We start from the raw sequence: 24,926 nt of genomic DNA, 5'->3' as shown, positions 1-24,926 counted from the left end.
GGATACAGAGCTAACATTTCTACCTCTATGCCACTGATCAAAATTCCAGCGGAAAACACTAACGCTATAGATCTTAGGAAGTGTGCAGCCGCAGTATTCATGGATCTGACAAAAGCGTTTGATACAATCAATCATGACATCCTAATCACTAAATTAGAAAGGTACGGAATAAGAGGGTTAGTTCTGAACTGGGTCAAAAGTTACTTAGCTGACAGGAAGCAATACGTAAAGTTAGGAGAATACACATCTGCAAGTTCATATATTGCGTGCAGAGTTCCCCAGGGGTCAATACTAGGACCAAAACTATTCAACTTGTACATCATTGATATCTCCAAAGTCACGAAAGACTTAAAGCTGGTATTACTTGCGGATGATACCACTGCATTTTGTTCTGGATGGAGTACAGACAAAATCATTAGAAAGGTCAGAGAAGAAATGGTCACACTAAAAGGATGGTTTGATGATAATAGATTGTCCTTGAACCTAAGTAAAACTAAAATCATGCTGTTTGCTAACAGCAGAAAGGACACACATCAGCAAATACAAATAGACGGTGTAGACATTGAAAGGGTGAAGGAAAATAAATTCCTGGGGATCACAACAGATGAAAATATGAGCTGGAAACCTCATATTACAAATATACAACATAAGGTGGCCAGAAATATTTCAATACTGAACAAAGCAAAATTTGTTCTCAATCAGAAATCACTCCACACTCTTTAATTGATCTCTGGTTCTACCGTATCTTGCTTATTGTGTGGAAATATGGGGTAATAACTATAAAAGCAATCTTAACTCGCTAAATGTACTGCAAAAAAAGAGTAGTAAGAATAATTCATAATGCCGCCTACAGAGAACATACTAACTCCGTATTTCTAAAATCAACTTGCTGATATAGTTCATCTTCAAACAGTTGAAATAATGCACAAGGCTAAAAATAACCAATTAGCTAAAAATGTCATCCAATACATCTCTACAAGAGAGGAGAAAAATGATCCCAGGGAAGAACTACATTTGAAACACTTCTATGCTAGGACTACGTTAAAAAGCCATAGCATTTCAGTATGTGGAATCAAACTATGGAATGGATTGAGTAAGAACCTCAAACAATGCACAAAGATGAGCGAATTCAAGAAACAATACAAGCAGATGTTTGCTAAATACAAGGATGAAGAGTCTTGAACCAGTCATGATGTGCTCTATATATCACTATATTGACACTTACTATGGTACCGATTGTGTCATTGTATCGTCATATCACCTCGTACTTCGGTACGGGACAAAAAATATAAGTAAATAAAAAATCAATAAAATTAAAAAAAATTAATTTCATCAAAAATAATTTAAATTTAATTAAATTAATAACTTTACTTATATTAGAAAGGCAGGAAGTGAACAAATGTAACAGTTACTGATTGTAAAAGTACCAGATGGAGGGGTAGAATTTAATAAGATTTGCTTCTTCCTACTCCTTTCGGACATGTGGAACTGTGCACTGATTATGTGATGCACTCAATTGTAATCTGTTGCATGTTCAAATGAAATTAAACCATTACCATAATAAATGTTATAAATGGCTTATTTTCTTTGATTATACTTATTATACACGTGATTCTAGAGGTAAAATATTAAATTCATAAATAAGAAATCCTATTTTGTGAAAGTTCACGTGAGAACGCCGTTACAGGGCAAGCCTGGGCCTTTAGAGAGAACTGCATTGTGGGAAGTAGAGTATCGTTGTCTTCTGCGTCCTGATTGGCTGTAGACCGTCTCCTGTTGTGGTCATGGTGTTACATGGCTAGCAAACTAGTGTGAGCCCGTTTGCTCACAGCCAATACTGTAAACAATAGCCAACCATGCAACTCTGAACGCTGCGTGGCTATAAGCCCTAGCCCTGAATGCTGACGAAACACACTACACCCAAATGGTAGAAGCCAGGCAGGTCCTCGGACATGCCGAATGAAGACAGAAGCCGGGTGGCTGGAAAAAATTATTCCTCAGCTCACGGAGGACGAAACGAGGAAAATAAACCTGACGGCAGGAGCAACAAGGACACAAAAACGCCACAGCCAAACGAGCCACGGCGAGAGGGGCAAATCACGTTTGAATCAATTTCTTACGTCCAAGGCTACGTCTATGGCATAATTAACTAATTGATGGGGAATTTTGCAAACCTATCCCCTGCAATAAGCAAGGGAACACTGTACTGTATTTTTCCTGTTTATTGTTCACCTCATAACGCTGATACTATGTGGGAATGCATAAAGGTTTAGATTATTGAGTGCTAATGTGCATATCTGTTCGGTGCACAACCTCAAATTAATGTATAGTAGATGTATTTCTAGAAGTTATAAATAAATACGTACGTTTCACTTTGCATCTCACAGATGCAACTATGGTGCATTCAATGACCGCCAAACAAAGTGCAAAACAACGCAGATGGAATAAACCTTATCAGTGAATCGTAAAGACAAACATGTTAAAATTGTGGTCTTTCGAACAGTAGTACATGTATGCTGTACATTGTACCTGTATTATCGCGCATTTATGAATACCTAGGAATGGCGAATTGGGTATTTTTAATTTGTGGGGCCGTCAACGCAGACTCAAATATGCGGGGATGTACTGTATATTTTCAATGTACCTTTTCCTCCTCCATTTCATCCTCATCATCAGACCTCTTGTCTGACGGAGGATCCGAGGATGCGCTCTTCATCATCTCATCCATCTGAGTTGGCTTGAGAGTTTTGCTCTTTTTGCTCCTTGGCTTCCTCTTTCGAGAATTGGCCTGCAAATACAAGTCATGCTTTAGTCTAAGTGTCCATCTCACACACGTTTTAAGACTGTGCTGGAGAAAGGCTTCCACAAATGATAGACACGGTAGCTTGTTGAGTCTTATCACTGTAATACAGAAACAGACATACTGTCCCTGCTTGTTTCTGAGCTTCTTTTTTGGCAAGGTCCTTGCTCAGTAACTTGATGAGGTAGTCTGCTCTGGTCTGGAGCTGTTTGGCCTGTGGTTTCTTATCAGGGTCATCTGGTAGGAGCTGGAAAGGATCATTTTTACAACAAAGTCAAAAAACATAACATTTGGAGGTAGTGGAAAAATAGGTGGAACTGCTTAATGGGCGCCACGTCACTTCTAGTCCATTCATTTTCAAGAGCCGGTAGTAGAGGGAGTACACGCTCAACTCCTCTGGACTACTTTGATACACTCTGGTCAGACAGCATTACTTTATTCAAGAAATTATTTTTCCCCCACCTGTCACAATCAAACTCTCTCTATTCCAAACATTTGCCAAATGTAATGTTTAGGTTGATTTTGACATGGTTAACAGTAATACAAGTGCAGTATTGTAGTATAGTGGATTATTGATGACAGATGATGGAATGCTGTTCCTATGGGCACTTAATGATAAGCAGTACTGTTAATGGCATGGATGGCTGGAGAGTTCACCGTCGAAGTAAGGTACAACAATGATTAGTTTGTTTTCGGGTATACTGGTTTCAGAAGTTAGTATATCGCCGTATAAAGCAGAAATCTCAAAAGGCAACAGTGTGGTTAGAACCACTGTGCCAAGAAAGACAATAAATATGCTATGAAGTAGAATAAAACGTTTAGTATTGAGCTAGATGTCATCTTAAAGGGGACGTATTACGCTCATTTCCAGCGCTTTTTATTGAGTTGTGGACTCCTCTACAGCAGCTACACACCATAACCCGAAAATGTTTTCGAGACCTACCAGATTCTACAACTCTTTCTGCTTCTGACCCAAACGGTCTGTTTAATTTACTCCACCCTAGGTATGTCCAACTCTACTGTGACTGCTCACACTCCAAACTGCTCTCGAGGACTTCTGGTATACATAGTTTCGTGTTTACAGAGTACAGGCAATCTGCAGCACATGTCCAGATCTCACTGATGTCAGAACTGTAAAACTGACCGTGCAGAGCCACACAAAACTTTTTCAGGGATCACTTCCAAACGTGCAAACCTCATTACCTGACGCTATGGCATCGTTTTAACAGGAGAATACAACATTGCAACAACATTTGTAGGTCAGAAAAGTGGCAAGAGCATAGTAGGTCCCCTTTAAAATGTGCGTGAACTCACCTTGTGTGTGAGATTAAGATCTGGGTCCATCTTGATCATCTCCCAGCTGCCGTAACCATACTCGTAGATTCCAATGAGAAGACTGGAGTCATCCTCCTTCCCCCACTCAATGTCAAAGTGTGCTGCCTTCGAATGGCATGGAATCATATACCTAATCAGACAAAAATCTAATTAGGGCAGCACAAAATAAAAACATCTTGATTCACACAATCGCCACGTTCCCAAACGTGTGCAGTAAGTCGAGGTGATAGCCACAACTTTTCAATAGATTTGGTTCCATGTCCTTTTTTTACTAACTTTTTTCTCTCCTCAGGGTCCTCAGGGATGGCTTTGTGAAGCGGCGCAAGCTCTTCCTCATGAGAGATAACAAGCTTGGCGTTGACTTGGACACCAGAGATCCTGAATGTGGGACCTTTCACCTTCCCTCGCCTGCCCCCTACAGCAAAGATGTCAAATGGCAGTTAGAGCCAATTCCAGAAACTTCCAGCAAATGTCACAGACATGTCACGAAGACGTGACAAAACAAGGTTTGCTTCATCCCAAAAAGCATTGTTTAAGTTACCCGAGCTTCTTTCTGGTCCACAGGGGTTCTCTCGTAGTGTTCTCAAACAGCCGTTGTGAACGGTGTCGGCCAGGCGTTTCAGGTCATGTTCAGACTTATCCACAAGTTCAGCATCACGAGCAATAGCATCCAACCTGAGTGGGGGGGAAATGAGAAGACATAATGTTTGAGTTGCATGTTGTGGACAAAAAAACAAAAACCTGATACAATCAGGTATGGCTGTAACGGTATGTTGTATTTGTATAAAAACCTTTTGGCACAACACTGTACTGTGTTATTGGGCACAAGATGTTATTTGATTTATTCTATGATAGTCCTCCCTCGTTTATCGTGGTTAAGTGTAAGGATACACCGATACATCGGCCGGCCGATTTATCGGGCCGATATTTGCGTTCTTTACTTGAATCAGTATCGGCCGATACGCAAGTGGGTTCGCCGATGTAGTTTTCCGTCGCATGATTTACAGAGGGGCATCCGCCAGGCAGCTTTGTGTTGCCGGAGGACCCTGCAACACACGCAGTCGCGGTGCCGCTCCCCCACTGCAAGAGTGGTGAATCACAACAAGGGTACATTTTCAACTGTTAATTAGCCTCTAACAGTTAAACTTACTTGAAATATTGCCACCTGCTTTGAAATAGGAAACATGAACGCCAAGTGCATGCAATATACGTGCTTGAAAATATAGTTTAGTTTGTGGGTCTGAAAACCAGGAATGCTGCTGAATGTTTCATCTTTAAAAGTGCCTACCGTTGGAGCTGTTGATGTAGTTTGAGGCTAATATGTACAGCTGTTACCAACACCGCTTTAATGTCAACGGTGGCAATTCAGTCCCATTGTGTTTGTAGGAGTTTCATTCAGCCAACGCCGGGCTGAGGTTAAATGCATGTTGTGTTATTATACGTGTGTGCTCTCTCCGAGCAACAATCGGCCATCAATCACTACTTAAGTGGTTCCAGACCCCAGCGAGATAAGGGAATTTCAGCCAGGTAGGATTTAATATTAATAAATTGAATATTTTTGTAGTTAGAGCGAAAAAACCCTGTTAACTACGTTTTAACTACAATTTTGACCATTATTACAGTCCTGTAGACATGAAATAACACCCCTGTAGCCACCCCTATTCTTTTTGCTTCCAACACATCGCTCAACTCTTATTAGCAACCTACCAAGCTGACAAGTGAGCCTCTCCAATTTTGGTGTTCCGTTACAATCCTATTGACACAATGAAAAAAGATTTCACATACCTTTCCAGGGGTCCCCCAAATTTCTTGTAACTCTTGACAAACCTGTGACATAATCAAACAGATAATGTCAAAGGGGGAGCTTGAATGCAGAAACATCTAGTTAGTCCTGATAGTCACCTCCGGATTTCAGCATCACTGAAGCCCTTGATGTTTTCCCGTGGAATGGTTCGAGGCCTACCACGTTTCTTTGGCCTCTTTCGATCTGAGTGGGAGTCACTGTCGGACCCCGAGTATCTCCTGCTCCTGCCCTGCCTTCTGCCCTCATTTGCATTAAAGCTTATCTGTCAATAAAAAAAAGAAACGGATTACACCAAAAACATTGAAAATAATGAGATGCACTTTGAGGTTTTACTGGCCTAGTACCTGTTTGGCACAATTCCTCATGCGTGGCAGCATGTATATTTCCTCTAGCTCCTTCTGTCTCTCCTCCTCCTCCATCCTCCTCCTCTGCTCTTCAGGAATGATGTCATCCCAATTCCGATGGCTACGCTCTGAGTCCATTTCTATTTCCTCTTCATCCATCATGGAGAAGTTGGCTACCTGCATGGGTCAGAGAACCAGTTTAGTAGACTCAAAATAAATGATGTAGTCGTATTACGACAAAAAGTACATGTTCACGTCACATTTGAGTAAAGTTGAAAATTGCAAGAATGTACATTTTGCACAGTTGGCTTTTATGGAGGTTAGGCCAGGGGTGGACAAATGTTTTGACTCGCGGGCTGCATTGTTTTAAAAAAATTTATGGGGGGGCCAGACTATATATTTTACACGTAATAGTCCACCTGGAAGTATTGCATCTGTAAAAGTGTGTGTGTTGTGTCCCTTTTTCTCCCAGTAGCACTTTGTAAAACAGCAGACCACATCAAATATAACGAAACTGATAAAACAGCTACTTAAACCATCAAAAGGTTGGCTCAAGCCATGATGCCAGGTTGTATATTAAGTTTAAATTAAATACTTTGGAAAAGAACGGGCGGGCCGTATTCAAACACATGGCGGGCCGGATGTGGCTTCGGGCCATAGTTTGCCTACCCCTGCCCTCGACGAACCACATCAATATGTACCAAAGTTAGTGGTCCACCATGAAGTAGTCAAAGATAAGAAATTGTCGTCATTTAGAAATTTGATCACGGCTCTGTAAATCAAGATGGAAATGTTTTGTGCTATTCTTAGTAGAAAAGGCAAGCAATCCACTGGTCTTGTCGAGCCCTGAAGAGGATGCTTGCCAACAGTTGGTGAAAGAAATATTTTTTACCTTGAACTGAGACAGCAGTTCTTCTCCCACAGTGGAAGGTCCAGGATCATTCTCTCTGGTTTCAGCTCTTTTGAGAATCTCGTCAATATCCATTTCCTATGGAACAGGACAAACAATCACATGACACCATTCCAGTACAATGATGATGATAGTATGCAGTAGATCCCTGAAATTATTATTTGCAGCCTGATATCAATCACGAATCTGGACAAATCCCTACTAATGAATAACCTGCAAGGTGTTCTAAGCTCCTGCAAATTCACTTCATGTAAACAACTCAGGCAAATTGAGTTTACCTATGATTACCTTCTGTGCAATTTAAGCTTTGCTAATGAAGGGTAAATGAAATGGGTTACCAATAAATTGTATAATTATACAGAATATGATCATAAAATGGTTACTTTTCTGATAGGTCAATGTTCACTGACGTTATATATTTGACTGTGAATGCATATAAGTATTATCTTTGTGTATATATATATATCTTTGTATGTATTATCTTTGTATATGTATCCTGCTGGCCTTCTGCTGAGTGTGAATGGAACAAGACACTCAAGATTGTGAACAGGAAACAGAAAACATCTGACCACAGTGGCACAGAGGCACGACGAAGTCCACCAATTGTTTTCTTATCATACATCTAAATGCAATAAACTGTTTTGCTTGTGTAAGCTTGATCACTTCACTTTGCAACTGCCATTGCCCTGTCCTTTAGGGCTTCAATGTGAACTTTGTAACTTAGGAAACACCCCATGAAAATAAAAAGGGAGGCAACGGAGAGTGGACTCAGAGCAGTTGGAGATTGCATGCCGAGTACATCTGTTCCGTTCTCCTCGCGAGTCAAATTGATAACTGTTGCCTTCTTTCTTCCGTTTCATTGTTTAAAAATGCTGAAGGTGCTTAGACCTGACATTTTCCCACAAAACCATCTAATGTTTTGATCAAAACTCTGCCATCAAAAATACAAAGATCCACTTTATTTTGATACAGGTGAAAATGTTTTACCTGGGGTTCCTGCTCCTCCCCCTCCGGCTCTTTGAAAAGTTCCTCGGCACCAAATTTCAGGATGGCAGACAACTCTTCCTTGTTGAACGGTGCGGAACTGCATGTAATAAAACATGGTAATGTGAACGCGACATGTAGAGAGACAGTGGACAATCTGTACACGGGGTCTCTGTGGGATTCAACAAGTAAAATTTAAGACCATCATGAATACAATTGAAGACACATTTCATATCCTTACTGGCAAAAAGACATGAAAAAGAATTGATCTATGGCTGAATTCTAACTACTCTGTAGTCATGTTATAGTAACCTCAAAAAGCTAAACATTTAAAAGAACTGATGTGGATGCAATAAAAGATCCCGCAGATAGATTCAAGGAGTGAGGAGAAAATGAGCACAGCTAACTATTGCAATATTTAGTCCCACAATGGATTATTCACATGCTCTCACTGTGTATCTGTTTTTTTAAATCATTATTAAAATATAGCCTTTATAAATGTCTTTTATTGATCATCCTCAGTGAGTGGAGTCACCATTTTACATGTCATCATGGAGGCTCTCCTTGCGAGAATGGCGGAAAATTGTGCGGAAGCCACAGAGGGAAGGCGGTGAAGTTAAAAAGATGCACCAACATGGTTGAAATCTCACTTTGGCTTTTGTAGTGTGGGTGGGACAAAGCAGTTCGTAAGAAGTGCCGCGCGAAAATTGGACACACGGAGGGAATGACAAACATGCACAGCCACGGTGTGTTCGGCAACAAGTTTGTTTTTGCATTCTGGTTAAATGATGCTGTTATGAAGTATGAAATTTCACCCTACTGCTGTATCGATGTATTTTCGTTATGGTGAGGTACCCTGAGATTCCCAGCCCTTGTAAACAGTATTTGTGGCTTGCCTGGAAGGAGCAGTGCCAGTATGGAGGACAGTTTTTCCCGTCGTGTCCATCCTCTGAATGACAAGGTGATCCAGCACCATCTTCTTCTTCGCTCTCTCAATGATGTCCTCCTCCACTGAACCCTTGGTCACCAGACGGTAAATGTTAACCTAAAAGAGTTGATATTTAGTACGTGGGTAGGTGGTTTGACAGTGAGGATAATAAATAAATGAATGAGGTACATTTCACAGCTTAGCGTGTCAATAATAAAGATTTGTATGGGTGTGTGTGTATATACACAGTATTAATTCGTCAGACTGCTCAATTGTGGCACAAAATCATTAGAAACACTGAACAATCCCCTCCCGACCTAAACAGGTTGAAATGGTGATGACTGCAGGCAAATGTTGGCTGGATCTCCTCTTACAGACTGTGAATGGAAGCTAGCAGAGGTTAGCTTAGTTTAGTACGCTTGTGAGGTTGTGTGTGTGTGCGCGACTAAGGCTCAATGAGCATATTTTCACCATCTATTTTACAGTTTTAATGTAAGGAATAATAATAAGGAAGAATAATATACGTTTTAAACTGTCCCATGATGTGCAGGTGCTGAGTGAAAGAAAATATGAGAAGTTTTTGGAACTAGGGCTGGGATTGCGCGTCGATGTCATCTGCACGTCGATGCACTCAGAATCAAAAGATGGCGACGGCCGCGGCATCAAGTAGCAGCGAGTCAGGGGTGAGGAAAAGATCTTGCAATGGGATGTCAAAAGCATGGAAGTACTTTATACTTAAATGGAGATGGCGTACCATAAAAGCATGCTGCTTGTGTGAAGAAGACACCTATGTTTTCAACTTTTTTCCTTGTTTGGAATGATTAACCCCGTCATTCATCCAAACTGCACCATGCAACTTGTGCACCAGCCTCGAGCACACATGTGCCCATTCAAACACACACCCGAGCAAACGCGCGCGCGAGCACACACGGCGTGAGAGTCGTGGTGGAAAGCAAGAGGGAACGATAAAGCAGAGCAGCACAAGTGCTCTTGCAGGAACACAGACACACACAGCTGCTGTTATTTTATGTTTACATTTTGATTGAAATTGCACAACTGTTTTAACAGAAAGTTTAAGCCATTATTTTTGTTATTATACGATTCACTTTGTTATATTGTTCAATACAATTCATTTTAGAACTTGTTCATAAAAATATATTGGAATGAAATAGTGTGTTTTATTCATGGAGATAAATTTGCATCCATTGCTATATAGGTTAAATTATGGGGAGATAATCTAATTCGAGTCACATCGGATTAAAAAATGTATCAGATTAATCGGTACATAAAATGTTTCTAGATGAATCGATTACAAAAATAATCCTTTAACCCAGCACTATTTTGAACGCAGCTCGCCTGAGCTGTAAATACACATTGTCCACACACACTGAACACACTTCCCCGACCGTTCTTCAAAATAAGAGCGCAGTTTGCCTCTTGTCTGCGTCAACAAAATAAAAATATAATGAAAAAGAATGTTACATATGCAGTAGGAATTGCATGGGTGACTACATCTGGACCACGGAGTATTGACAGCTGAAAACCGCAAGTGACGCAAACTGCCTCTCAGTCGCTCCCAAAAACAAAGGTGGCTTACTTGTCTCTTTTGTCCAATCCTGTGGGCTCTGGCCTGGGCTTGCAGATCATTTTGGGGATTCCAATCAGAGTCAAAGATGACAACCGTGTCCGCTGAAGCCAGGTTGATACCCAGGCCTCCTGCACGCGTGGATAATAGGAAGCAGAAATCCTGAGGAGACAGGGTGATCACTTCTATTGGAATATATACTCACAGGATTCGGAGAATGCATTCATTGTGTTCAAAACACCACATTTACCTCTGAACCATCTGCATTGAAATGGTCCAAAGCCTGCTTCCTCATTTCACCCTTGATGGAGCCATCTAATCGCTGAACACATTGACAAGTTCAGGGAATGATGACTGGAACAATGTAAACAATAATGTCTGTGTGTTAACAGTAAATGTATACTGCTAAATGAGTTGTACATTGTATATTACTGTCTCTTTAAAAGTGAGGGCTGTACCCACTTATGCAAAATTCTTTAATATGAGAAATGTGATGGTTACTGATCTAGTATGCAGACACCTGAAAGAGAAACTGTCGACTTCTCAGGTAATCAGCTAGGATATCCAGCATCCGAACCATCTGGGAGAAGATGAGAACTCTGTGGCCTCGCTCTTTTAAACGTACAAGCAACTTATCCAAAAGAACCAGTTTGCCGCTGCTGCGAATGAGTTGCTGAAATAAAAGAACACAAGTTGGAAACAAATTAGTCTGATTCTTCCCAATTGTGATATTAGGTATATCAAGATGATATAGTGTAACAGGACTTATTTTCCCTATACAGTAATCCCTCCATGAAATAACATCCCTATAGTCGATGTTACACTCGTATTATCCAATATGGTAGACATAAGAGGAGACAATAAGGCATTTAAGACATAAATAAGACTCATACTAGATTGTGTTACTGGAAATGTGTTCTGGTGCTAAGGGATGGAAAGTTCAACCACAATAAAAAAAAAACATGCCAATATGTCCTATACACCCTAAAAACTGATTTGTGAGAGGGAAACCATATTTTTAGATGCTAAATCAATGTATAAACTGAAGCCAATCACCAAAGATTAAATACTGGGGAGGAATAAAGTTGTGGAAGTGCAAAATGGAGTATCAATTTAAGTTCAATATAAGATCATCAGACTGGCTAAGTAAATGTGCAATATCCCGTCCTCCATAATACAGCTATAATTAGGGTTTTTTTAATACCACACAGTAATATCATCATAGCACAAACACATTATGACTGCAAACATGCAAACGGGGAAAAAAATGAAACAAACCTGTAATGCTTCAGCTCTGTTTAGAAATTCATTGTCCTCGGGAGGTTTGATGAGGTAACAGTGGTTACAGCACTTCTTCAACTCCATCATTATGTTTAGGAAACCTGAAGTGCTGCCTTTGGTACCTTTACTCAGAGCCTTGTAATTCCTGGTGAGGATCCATCTGCGCACACACACAAGACACGTACATTAGCACAGTGATTCCCAAAGTGTGAACCGCAAATCCCTGGTGGGCCATGAGAGGTCATTAAAAATTATCCATTTTTGCAAATATTTGTTTTAATTATTTTTATTGTAGTATATTTATTGCATGATACAAAAATATTTATAGGCCTAAGTAATAACCGATTGAGTGTTATTGACCTGTCACAATATTTTAGGAACCTTATATAGTTTATGATTGGAACGTAGCTCTCTGGTCATCATGCCAGTCTTGAATGCAGTTATGAAAAGTATGAGAATTAATTCTGTCTTGTGTCACAGATTCAAAGTTTGGGTTTCCTTTATCCCCCTGCTTTCATTTCAATCCTGAATCTTAATAAAAATAATAATAATAATAATAAGTTAAGTGCTCTGAGGACGTAGCATTTCGTCTATGTACTGTTTATAGGACAAAGATGGGCCGCTGACATTTTTTTAGATTTTCAAGTGGGCCCTGAGTTGGTAAAGTTTTGGAACCTCTGCATTAGCATATTTAAAAAGGATGCACACCTTTTTATTGGAATAATACTTAATAGAAGCTATTCAAATAATTTAAGTGCATTGGCTCAGCTCAGTTCCCCTGAAACTAACAATTCCAAAATACTGTCAACGATACTTTGGTGGAGTCAAGGAGGAAGAAATAATAATAATAAACCATAATACAGCAACAGTGTCTCTACTGGCAAACTTGCATACTTCCACTTAGTGTTTTCAGTGCCAATATTGTTGTAAATAGTTGTAGTTTTTCTAAGAATGACAATATATTACAGTGTGGAAAAATTGCATTTTAGTAGCATAAAGTTGAAATATTAAAAAAAAAATTAAGCTGTAATGACAACCAAACAAAAAACGGCAAATAGTCACATTTTTGGGAAAATTAGGTTGCAGAAAAATGGAAATAATGCCAAAATATTATGAGGGTAAGAAAGTTGAAATAACTGTACAAGAATCAAGTAAAAAAGTAAGTAAAAAAAATGTAATATTCTAACAAGGAAAAAGTAGCAATTTTACAAGAATAAACCAAGACGATCACATAAGACCATCATATCATTTTGGAAGCATAGAGGTGAAATATTATAGAAAAAAACATTTCAACGTAATGAGACACAAAATTAGGTGGGGGGGTTTGAATACTATGGAAATAAAGTAAACATTTTGGAAAAATGCAGGAAAAAAAACAGCAGAGATACTAATATGCTTTTTCACATATATCGAAATATATAAATCTTAGCATGTCTAAATGTGTTGCTTGACAACATAAAATCAAAGTGGCCTTTTAGCCTTTCATTTTCGACATGTGGTCTGATGAATAATGGCGTCACTGTGTCATAAATCATCAAGAAGAACCAGAACAAAGGTCGTTTATGAACCTTACTTGTAATACTGTTTCTGTATAGCACTCATTTCCACTCTGAGGATCTGTTCCACTTTGGCTGGGAGAGATTTCTCCACATCCTTCTTTACTCTGCGTAGAAGAAAAGGTTCTAGTTCTTTGTGCAGACTAGTGTAGCCAGAATCCCGTCCTTTACCATGTTCCTCCTCAAACAACTCCCACGAGTGGAACCTTCAAACAGCAAAACATAACATTGACTCATTACATTATCCGTCCACACACATGCAAGTGTCATAAATTCCACTGGGATTCGTATAGAGTTAGAGCTTTGAAGAATGAATAGGTGCATTTTGAAAAGACAAGAACCAGAAATGTGCAGAAGTCCAGTTGGTGTCTTTAGTGTATGTGGCATTTCACCTCTTGAATACGCAACTTTATTAATGACATATGCTGCTCTCTAACTGCTTGCTTGATATCCACATCCTCCATTTAAGTTAAACATTCAAGTGTCAAATCTTTTCAGGTAAACACAAATGCTGAAAATGTCTTTGACAGCCTTTTTGCACCTCCTGCTGTCCACAAATAGCTATACTTGCCACTTTCTGCACCTGTGGAGTTGGGGTGCTTTTTTTAAAAAGACATTATTCCAAGTATAGTCACGTATTAGGTGGATAAGTGGAAGGTTAAACAGCATCGCCTACTTTTCTGGCATAATGAAGTGCAGGAGTGACCAGAGCTCTTTGAGAGAGTTCTGCAGGGGGGTTCCTGTGATCAGAAGCCTGTGATTGGACTTGAAGTCAATCATGGTCTTGTAGAGGAGAGAGTCATCATTTTTCAGTCGATGTGCCTCATCCACGCCAATGAAAGCCCAGTTAACACTTCCCAAAAAAGACTGCAACAAACATAGAAAAACATTTTGGTAAACTTTTAGTTATCCTGACAATGCCAATTATTTACGGTGCAAATCCCAGACATGGGAATTAATGGGTATTTACTAACATAGGATGGCAGAACATTTCAGCATCTTTTATGCAGACTGTATGAAGGACATTAACACACAGGTCCTAACAAACTCAAAGGAGACGGAATCACAGGGAGTGCCCATTACATCAATCGTGATTGACCGGTAGTGTGGGTCGGTCACGTGTGTCACCGGTATCATGAACGTCACTTCATAGATGTCATATGATCAAATATCAGTCAGCTGACTTTCCCTTCCTGATTCGCTCTTGCACCTCTGCTGCAAAACAAGTGCTGAACAGAAGTCTGCAGCGACACAAGGAAATGCAACTTTCATCTTTATTATTCTGATTACGGATAAACCAAGTCAGCGGTAAGGCATCTATATCTATATCAAAACTTGCATTCGATTGTTGTGGCTAGTTAGGTAGAAAAAGAGTAACTTGATGGCTCCGCATCACTTCCTGATTGCCACTATGGAATTATCTACACTCTTGCTTGTGAAACTATTAATTCATGATTAATGGGATTAATTGGGTTTCAGCAATGTGCCCATTGCTGAAATACTACTCAGGATATGTGCCCAACTACTAAGGAATTATGTGTCATTATCTATACTGCCATATTGAATTAGTGAATTGTTGAATGATAACTTTTTTTATTTACCTGTAAACTTTGAAACTGAATGTGAAATACTAATTAGTATTTAAAGGTTAATTAATTGTGATCACTGGTTAGTAAACCAGTGATCACAATTAAGGTATAAACTTGAATGTTTTTTTAACATTTGTTTTTTTTTATTAAGCCACCATAGTAGTAGCAGGATAATTGGTAAGGTGCTTTTCAGACATGCCAAATAGAGCATGTAGTATCCTCCCAAACAACAACAATCACACATCCCCGCTTCCCCATCGTGTAAACTTCTCACTGGAATGCTGTCAAACCCAAAACCACCCACACCAGCCCTGATGTGGACTGAAACGATAACTCAACTAAGGATCGACCGATACAACGGCCGGCCAATATATCGGGCCGATATTTGCGTTATTGACTTGTTATTGAATCTGTATCGGCGATACGCACATGGGTTCGCCGATGTATTTTTCCGCCGCATAATTTACAGACCGGCATCCGCCGGGCAGCTTCGTGTTGCCGGAGTCGCGGTACCCCTCCTCCACTGCAACAGTGGTGAATCACAACAAGGGTCTGTTTTCAACTTTTAATTAGCCTCTAACAGTTAAACTTACTTGAAATCTTGCTACCTGCTTTGAAATAGGAAACATGAACGCCAAGTGCATGCAATATACGTGCTTGAAAATATAGTTTAGTTTGTGGGTCTGAAAACCAGGAATGCTGCTGAATGCTTCATCTTTAAAAGTGCCTACCGTTGGAATTAGGATGTAGTTGGAGGCTAATATGTACAGCTGTTACCAACACCGCTTTAATGTCAACGTTGGCAATTCAGTCCCATGGTGTTTGTAGGAGTTTAGATAGATAGACTTCTCTTAGATTGTCATTGCACAACAACACAGCAGTGAAATTGCCAACGAAATGTTGTTGCCTGGCTCCCGTATAATAATAATAAATAATAATGTGGAGAATCATTCAGCCAACACCGGGCTGAGGTTAAATGCGTGTCGTGTTATGCATGTGCGCTCTCTCCGAGCACGAGCGCGCGCGCGCACACACACACACACACACACAGTGTGATGTGTTTGTGTGTGGAGGCGGGGGGTGTGCGTCTCTGCAGAGGAGCAGTCATCACATGATGCTAGATAAAATTTAAACTACGACAGAAATGTTTTGCACAAGAAAGCTGAATCCTACTGTGTTCAGTGTTAACATTTCAATAAATATTTGTTTAAACTTGAGACCTGTAATATTTGTTATTGTCATTTTTTCATGTAAATTGAGGGAGCAAAAGCACTATGGGCCACAAATATCGTCCCAAGCAAAATCAGCCATCGGCTAAGGTTGATGGGAAAAAAAATCGGTATCCGCCCAAAAAAAAACCATATCGGTCGATCTCTAAACTCAACGCCCCTTCAAATAAGATTAAAGTCCCTAAAAGCTAAGACAATAAGGGTTTGATTAGTTCATCGGGACCGATGTATGAAAACCCTTGTGAAATAGAAGGTAGCCTCTAACCTTGTCCTTGAGAAGAATCTCATATGTTGTGAGCAGGATGTTGAATTTCAGCCTCTTGGCAAGGACGTGCATCCACTCGTGTGTCCTGATCTAGTAAATGGAGGAAAAAGGAGTGACCACATTCAACAAGACAGTGAATAAATTTTTTTTTTTAAAATGCCAGCTTATCATGCATGTGGATTTTAACAGGACAGCGGGGTGATACTGTATTCATGTATCAATTACTATCAAGAGAGTACTTGAGACAAAGCTAAGACAATGTCCTCAATGTGTGCTTGTCTGTGTGTGTACGGAGACTTCATCTTACCATATTCCGACTGCGAATGTCCCCCAGGTAGACAACAATATTCATCTGAGGGGCCCACAGCTGGATCTCTCTCTGCCACGACGTTAAGGTAGAGAGTGGTACAACCAACAGGAAAGGCCCATATAGCTGGTGCTCATTAAACAGATAGTTGAGGAAGGAGATTGTCTGGATGGTCTTCCCTAAACCCATCTCGTCAGCGAGGATACAGCTGTTACCTCTATGAAAGAAAAGGCTTAGTTTGTCGCATAGGGTGAGGCTCGACGAGTTAAAGAAATGAGTCTTACTTGCACCAGGAGTGGGCCATCCAGTTTAAACTGTCCAACTGGTAGTCCCGGAGTTCTAGTCCATCACCTCCAATGTAATGGGGCTGCTTCTTCATAGGAGCAAATCTTGGTCTCTGCTTCAGAACCTGCAAAATATGTTTTAAAAAAAAAGGTCAGGTAAGGTCAAACCTGCATCTAAGCTCAGATGATTTGTAAACAGGAAGGCTTAATGTGAGGCCAAAACAAACAGTCGCAATGTGTTGCATATTTACAACCCAATGAGGGGGGGGTTACCTTGCACTCTCTGGAAGGAATGGTTTTTGACTGGTTTCTGCTCATGTAGTCGTCAATACACTTTTGAAACTTCTTGGCAATCAGAGCCCCATCTTCCCAGCTACATTCCGAGTATGGCAATCCCTGCCACTTGCACAGGTAGTCTGGGTAACCAGCAGCTGACTTCTGGTTGGAATGACCTGGTAATAAAAACATTTAGAGGTCATGAAAATAAATCCTTGGTACTCAAATTGTCCAACCCGGGAGGCTTACTTTGATGAGTTTACTTTTTAAATAGGATATTCAAGCTTTCTCACAAGACTGCAATCTATATGTGGATGTGGTGGTTTGCATAGAGCATGGGAGAATGACAGTCATTTTGCACAATAGGCTTTGCCATATGAGCAAAAATACATGAAAAGCAAAACAACTACAACAAACTTTCTTCAATGGCTTCTTTTTGTCATTTTCCAAACAAGATAGAGCTGCATGCTGGGATGGGCACCCCTGTGACCCTAATGAGGATAAGCGGCAGAGAAAAAGAATGGACGGATCTAGATGGGTCAAATTATTCACAAAGTTGCCAAGTCTTCAAGAAGTTGCTAACTGATGGCAAAAATATAATTTCTGTAAAGGATCTTCTATATTTTGATGTCTAAACAAATAAATACCGTTTCATCATTGGACAACTGCAAAAAATACAAAATAACGTTGAAAGCACACCTATGATTCTCTCAACAAGCTGGTACTGAGAGTGCAGGTCATCAATGAGTTCTTCCTGACAACTGAAATACTCAATATCTTCTGGTGAGGCCGTCTTTAACCTGGGGGAGGGAAGCATATCATCACAGCTCATGCAACTACCCCATTCTTGATTGGGTACACACAGAATTACATTTTATGAGCTCAATATGATGAAATCGTATATTACCATTTCTTTTTTTCTTGTTCCTTCTTCTTAAAATTGTCCAACTTCTTCATACCCCTGACGTTTTGCAACTTAAGGGTTTCCTCAGTCTCCCAAGTGTTGTGAATGTGTGCCCAGTTCTTCCACTTAATGAGATATTGGGTGTCCCCTGACTCCTTGTTGGGGTTGAAATTGGTATTGGGGTCTCCATCAGCTTCTACAGCATATACTGTAGTCACACTTCCTACAGCTGTTAGGAACAGAAAACAAAATAAAAGACTCCTTTGATTTAGCCACTCACACATTTTAATGTTATATTTCCCCTAAAGAGATAGATAGATAGATATAGATAGATACATATACTTTTTACATTAATAATGAATGTTTCCTACCCCTTTTCCTCCCAATCCTGCTATCCATCACTCTCTCCAGTGTCTCAAACTCATCTTCTTCGGGCTGTGGGACATCTTCCCCAAGAACCTCCACCAGGTCATCCGAGTCCGTTTTCAGTTCTTCATCCTCCTTGTAGCTGATGTTGACTGTGGCCTGCCGCCGTGGTCCAGCAGAGACTGCCTTTTTACAACTGTCATCCTCATCCTCTGAAGACGAACATTTCTGGCTCTTCTTGTTTTGGGAGCTGCTCTTGCCATTACGAAAATTAACCCTGACAAGAGGTGGCAATGTTAATTCAGCCCCTAGCTTCCACATGGCATGAGCACCCATTATGGACTATATTAGATTAGACATTACAACAAAATACATCAAAGTTATTTCATTGTTCACTGGGAAATCTCTAATGTCCAACTGCTTCCAGCTCCATACAAATGTTCTATTTTCTTCTACAGTGGGTTAGCGTCATCAATTCATTCCAGAAGGACCAACTCTAATTGAAACGGACCCTAACCGAATGTACTTTTCCCAAAATCTGTTTAACACCGTTGTAGCGCTAGTCTAACGTTGCCACAATGGTCTATCAATTATACATTTCTGCACCAATAATGCAGAATGGATGCATTTAAGGTACTGTCAAATCATTTTTCCCCACATTCCTGTATTGACAATTTGTTGTGAATTTTATTTCATTTCATATTCCTGAATTCATTAGGTAGTTAGAATTTTATTCAAGAAGTATTCAAATTACTTTTCTGTTAAACTTGCAAATAATTTTTACATTTTTACAAAATGTGTTTGTTGCCGCACAAAATTATGTGTGACTGTCAGGACAAAATGCGTGCAAGTGTAAACTAGGCTTCACACTGGATCTATTGCGGCCTCCAAAATCGTTTCGTAAGATTGAAATGCCTGTTGTAGGCTCACACCATCTCTGTGCGGTGCTGCTCCATCCGCATTAGCCGTACGGCCAAACGGAAAAAGTCCATTCAGGTTCTAACTTTTTCTTTCGCCCGGGTGCCGCACGTCACAGACACCAGAGCAGGGGGCACGAGGGTCGCAGGGGTGCTGGAGCCTATCCCAGCTGTCTTTGGGCGAGAGGCGGAGTACAGCCTGGACTGGTCGCCAGCCAATCACAGGGCACATACTATAGACAGCACTCTGGTCAATTTAATAATAATAATAAACATAAAAACGGATACGTTTTTGTACTTACTCATGGTATGAAGTGAAACTGACTATACAAACTGGACGTTTGAGCTCACTGGGTCTCTTTATTCATCACCGACAATCAGCGTGGACAATTACATATGTGTGAATTCTCATGTGATGAAGCAATAATTGCAAGTCGTGCAATCTGTAATATACATTATTTCACAGCACCCAAAAAAAAAATCTACGACACCTCGGCTGTGCAGGCAAATATGACTATTGTTAAGAACTTCCAGTTGTTGCATGAACATCTGCTCTCGCAAGCGCACTTTCCGCAGGCAGAGCGGACACTCAAAGCAGTGCGTACCGGAGACGGATCGAATCAGGAGCACTGGCGCTACTGATCTAGTGTGAGCCCAGGGTTACCCGTCAGAGGTGACAAAAATCCACTTACTTGGTGGGTGGCTTTCGACTTTTGATTGTGTGACAGGGCTCATAGTCTGACGCCGTTTCATCACTGTTCTCTGCAGACGAGTCTGATCCAGATCCACTGCCTGATCCAGAGTCGGAAGAGCCAGAATTTCTTCTCCTTTTGGATCCACTTGACGAGTCAGATTCGTCACTGCTTGATGAGTCCTGGAATAAATGAATAACAATCAACAGTTGTGAACCGTTAGAGAGCATGGCAAACAGTAGTGACTGTTACCTCATCAGATCCGCTATTGGAGGAGCTTTGTCGCTGCTGTTGTTGCTGTTGTTTCCTGAGCATTGCAGACCGTTGTACTGCGAGAATACTTGGATTGGACTTCCAAAACTGCATTGAGTCAGTGAAGCATAAAGTCAAACAGAAATATGTGTTTCAAATCACCGAACAGACCTGTGTAGCATTAGCAGCCCTCCAATAAAGTGTCACAAGCCAAGCCATTACAGGGCTGCCTTTTTAAAAGAATATAGCACTTTTTCTGAGACAAAAAGACATACTTTCTTTTTTCTGTGCATTCATTCTAAAGATATAAACAGAGACGGCTAAGAATGCACAAAATGGGATGCACTTATTCCACCTATAAAGCCTTCTGAAAATCATCTCCACAAACCACCAAAAATGTTCCATTGACATAATGTGACCTGCCACGATAGTGCCATTGTTCTTAACATTGTTAGGTTGAAGAAGGTGTTTTAATAGGCGGAATAGGTGTGTCCCTGTACGTTCATTAATGAGCTGTCCCTTTTAATATCTTTAGAATGCACAGAAAAGAGAAAGATGTGTGTGGATGATGGGCAGAAGTCCCCCAAAAGTGCAATTTTTCTTTAAGGTGCACCAGCACTCTTGATTTATGAATTTAACATGAAGCAATTTGGGCCCATTGTGATTTTTTTTCATGGGGGCCCAGGCTTCCTGGGATAGGACAGTGTAGCCAACTCGCCACAGCCAACAACATAAAACGACAGCATATTTTTGCAATGCAGCTCGTTAAAACAAAGGGGAAAATACATCCTCATTTACAAATTGCAATACATTAGTGTGATCAAGATTGTATTTTATACAGCCCCAAGTGTAACTTTATGAAAACGATGCCACAACTATCAAACACACCATATAAAATGTCAAAAGAAATATCAATGCTTACATCAGCACCATCAATGTTTGACTTATTTGGAGGTTCAATCTTCTCCTTTGATTTTTCCGTCTCAGAATCAGACTGGCTGCCAGAGTCTGAGCCACTTCCCGAGTCACTGCTTCCTGACTGGCTGCTGCTGCTGGAGGAGCTGGAACTGGACCCTGAACCAGATCTAGATGCGGATCTGGATCCAGAACCAGATTCATCATCAGAATTGCTGTTGTATTTGGGAAAGAAAAAAAGCATGTTAATGTTGTGCAACAATAGCTGGTGTAAATGTGAATGTGAAAGTTTCATTTCACAAATGTTCAGAATAGAAAGCAAAATAATTCACAAAGTCAAAATAATGATGTACCATTTGATGTATGTGTACAGAAAGGTGGAAGAGCTGTCATATTAATAAGATAAGACTATTTAGTTTCTTTAATTAAAGAACAAGGTGTAGACATGTGACCTGTTCCATGTGAACAGCGTTATTACCTATTCTGTTGTAGTCTGGTGCTATACAAAATAGCAACTAATTACATGTACCAATACTGTAAAACACTGATCTGACATTGTCCAGTAAGTAAAATATGGCATACCTTGATTCTCCACTGCTGTTGCTGACACTTTCATCCTCGCTACGTCCTGCCATTCTGACGTCTAAAAGGGAGACGTGCCCCCAAACGCCTCAATGTGTATATATTGCAACGTCCTCAAGCTGCAATGGAAAATCAACATATACACAATCAAACACACAGCTTTTATGCGTGTTATTTGACTACCATCTTTTTCAACAAAATCAGCGGTGTCCAAAACGGCTTCTGTCAATTTATATATAATAAAGATGCTTAAAGCAATACAAAGAATGTCAGTACATGCTATCCACAGCTTTGCTTTGTGTTGGAGTCGAAAAAGCAAATTGGTGCATCTCCTTGACAATGATGTCTGCTTATGTGTGCAATTAAACATAAGTGGCATGCTACAAATGGCCCCTAAGCTGCCACTTGGACACCCCTGGTAAAAATAAAAAAAAGTGTTCAAGCTGAAACTTGCACAATAGGTGCTCAACACAGGTGAAGTACACATTTTAACACACACCTTGTTAGCAGCAGTTTTTGCCTTTGATTGTGATTAAGACGCTTCATCCTAACTTGAGTCTTTTGGGAATATATTGACATATGCTTTGGGTTTTTTCCCCCCATAAATGCATTTCTAAAAATAATCCATTAAGTAAATGAATAAAATAACAAGTATCAATATAAAATAAAATGTGAATCACGCTCGGTTAGCATGAATGAAAGTAGAAGTGACAGATGGATGTATGGATGTTAGCCACAGGCAGTGTAAGCCATTCGGCCCTGCCGACTGGGGCCTATCGGGCCTGCACCACAACAGCGTCAACAGCCCCCCACGTAAGAATGAACACTTGTATTTCACTCCACTACGACATAAACTTCCAGTCAACACAGCCGCAGCTGTAAGCGGGCTTCTGTCGGTTTTGGCATCTGTTAAAACATCCGGTGATGGAAGAGTTTTCCTTTTAGCTAGCCTGCTAATAGCCAGCGTTGGCTGTTGGCGGGGGAAGTTGTGCACGCAGACGCTGCTAATCAAACCAAGCAACTCTCCTCATTCGTAAGGCGAACACAGCACCACTTGAAGTGTGAATACATAAACTACATGTACTGTGTACGAAATCATAAAGCGCTCGTTAGCTGGACAAACGCTGCTATCGATAGCGTTACACCGAAATATATAACATTGCTGAGAATGCGATAAAGACGTGCAACATAGTTGAAATATGTTGCATGGAGTGCTTCGAGAGTTTCCCGAGCGCGTGTGAAAGCCTGCATGTTGGAGTAAACATTCGGATGCGGTGGGATGCTAGCACAACAATTAGCTGGTTGTCAAGGAAAGTCGTCGGCTAACGCAATTGAGCACGCGGCTAGCACGGAAGCTAATAGAATGACCAAACTTTGCGCTTCCGCGAGACTCGTGCTATTTCTTCGCGGTCCCACAGCATCTAACATTCAAACAGCAAGCGTGGGGCTATGCAAATAAAAACATCCGACACAACGTTCCAAATGACTGATTAGAAAGCGCACATATACAAATGAGCCAACTTCATCTCCATCTTGTTTTCATCCGACGCTCACTTCTCGCGGCTTTTAGCACACCAACATGTAATCTTATATTTGGATACACAATAGCACACTTTATTGTTGCATGGCGTTACCTTGGTTCCTCCGATTAAATGTTGCTCTTAATCTGTGTTAATCCAGACTTTCTGCCTTTAAAAAAACAACAATGTGTGAGGACGGCTACGGCTAGCTAATGCTATCTTGCGTTAGCTAGCCAGCTATCTCCCAGTTCGGGAGATCAGCCTCAAATGACCCAATGGAGTCAAGCTTTGTGTCGACGTTCTCCCAACTTAAAAATGTTAAAGAAAAAACCTTTACGACGAGTTGTACGACGAAAACCCGTGTTGGCTGCTCAAGCGAGATATAGGAAAGCGGGCATTTCATTCCAGGATGTTCGGACAGCCACCGGTCTCCGCCATGACGCCGTAGATTCACTCCACAAGGAAACCCCGCACGTGACGTCACCACTGTGCTGTTCACCGCGGAGGACCCGCTCACCGTCCACCTATCTATTCCGTCTCCTTCTACGACTCTTCTTATTCTTTTTCTTATGTTTAATGGCGGCTTGCCATCATCATATCGTTCTTCTTCTTCTTTGGTTTAACAGTGGTGTGCCGCCAAAGCCAGCATAGCTTTCTCTGCTAGCCAAAACACTATCAGAAGCACTGACCTGCAATTATAACTTACACTTAAAATATTTAGTAGATTCATCATTTCACAGCTGTCTTTATGTGTTTTTTACATTTTTTTGTCCAATCAGATGTCATCTGTCAATGTAATCTCATCAAATTCTTTACCATTTAGATATCATGCAATTCAAGTTTTTGAAAAAGTAAACTCTGTTCTGGACCAGAGTGGTAAAGTAGTGGCGGTATTTCTGGATCTCAAGAAAACCTTTGATACCACAAATCAAAAGGTTCTCTCTACAGAGAACATGTTAATTTCTCCAATGCTGCTGTGAAATGGATTGCATAATATTTAGGTAATCGTCATCTGATTGTTTGTATTGACAACTGTAGATCAGAGCCACTACAGCTGTCAACAGGGATTCCTCACAGATCAATCTTAGGCCCATTATTATTTACTATTTGCCCTATGTCATGGTGGCATCGTCACAGCCAAAATCAGTAGTAATCAAAAGTAATGAGTCGGGTTACAACGTGGCTGCAGGAGTTGGTATGTTTTTTTAGCAAGACCAACAAAGGTTCTGATGACCCTGCACCTGATGTGTTTTTTTTTGTATTATATTTCTTTTATGACTTGTTTTATTGTTGCACTTTCA

At 40.5% G+C, this 24,926-nt stretch overlaps 1 protein-coding gene across 4 annotated transcripts in view; it reads right to left on the bottom strand.

Annotated features, from left to right (window-relative positions):
• The window catches only part of chd1 (chromodomain helicase DNA binding protein 1), a 30,545-nt gene extending 6,374 nt beyond the window's left edge, over positions 1-24,171 (bottom strand). Inside the window, exons 1-30 of one of the 4 annotated variants that reach the window (XM_058057252.2) lie at positions 23,957-24,170; positions 23,740-23,794; positions 22,106-22,224; positions 21,531-21,738; positions 20,609-20,716; positions 20,357-20,538; positions 18,753-19,024; positions 18,385-18,610; positions 18,177-18,277; positions 17,475-17,653; positions 17,202-17,326; positions 16,918-17,134; positions 16,611-16,700; positions 14,204-14,394; positions 13,545-13,733; positions 11,969-12,131; positions 11,211-11,363; positions 10,941-11,012; positions 10,703-10,852; positions 9,074-9,222; positions 8,181-8,277; positions 7,176-7,271; positions 6,284-6,460; positions 6,038-6,201; positions 5,921-5,962; positions 4,677-4,810; positions 4,412-4,550; positions 4,115-4,265; positions 2,925-3,047; positions 2,645-2,788 (exon numbers count right to left, since the gene is read on the bottom strand). In XM_058057252.2, coding sequence (XP_057913235.2) covers positions 2,645-2,788; positions 2,925-3,047; positions 4,115-4,265; positions 4,412-4,550; positions 4,677-4,810; positions 5,921-5,962; positions 6,038-6,201; positions 6,284-6,460; positions 7,176-7,271; positions 8,181-8,277; positions 9,074-9,222; positions 10,703-10,852; positions 10,941-11,012; positions 11,211-11,363; positions 11,969-12,131; positions 13,545-13,733; positions 14,204-14,394; positions 16,611-16,700; positions 16,918-17,134; positions 17,202-17,326; positions 17,475-17,653; positions 18,177-18,277; positions 18,385-18,610; positions 18,753-19,024; positions 20,357-20,538; positions 20,609-20,716; positions 21,531-21,738; positions 22,106-22,158 — 4,095 coding nt within the window. In that variant the 5' untranslated portion in view covers positions 22,159-22,224; positions 23,740-23,794; positions 23,957-24,170. Of the gene's footprint in view, positions 1-2,644; positions 2,789-2,924; positions 3,048-4,114; positions 4,266-4,411; positions 4,551-4,676; positions 4,811-5,920; positions 5,963-6,037; positions 6,202-6,283; positions 6,461-7,175; positions 7,272-8,180; positions 8,278-9,073; positions 9,223-10,702; positions 10,853-10,940; positions 11,013-11,210; positions 11,364-11,968; positions 12,132-13,544; positions 13,734-14,203; positions 14,395-16,610; positions 16,701-16,917; positions 17,135-17,201; positions 17,327-17,474; positions 17,654-18,176; positions 18,278-18,384; positions 18,611-18,752; positions 19,025-20,356; positions 20,539-20,608; positions 20,717-21,530; positions 21,739-22,105; positions 22,225-22,604; positions 23,236-23,739 lie in introns of those variants that run through there. The other 3 variants (XM_058057255.2, XM_058057253.2, XM_058057254.2) reach the window with 3 other exon arrangements.
• Positions 24,172-24,926: the final 755 nt, after the last annotated feature.

The sequence above is a fragment of the Doryrhamphus excisus genome, linkage group LG19 (genome assembly GCF_037039965.1).
Source record: "Doryrhamphus excisus strain RoL-2023G ecotype Guam linkage group LG19, RoL_Dexc_Guam_v1.1, whole genome shotgun sequence".
Lineage (NCBI taxonomy): Eukaryota > Metazoa > Chordata > Actinopteri > Syngnathiformes > Syngnathidae > Doryrhamphus > Doryrhamphus excisus.
This window is presented reverse-complemented; position numbering and strand designations above follow the sequence as displayed.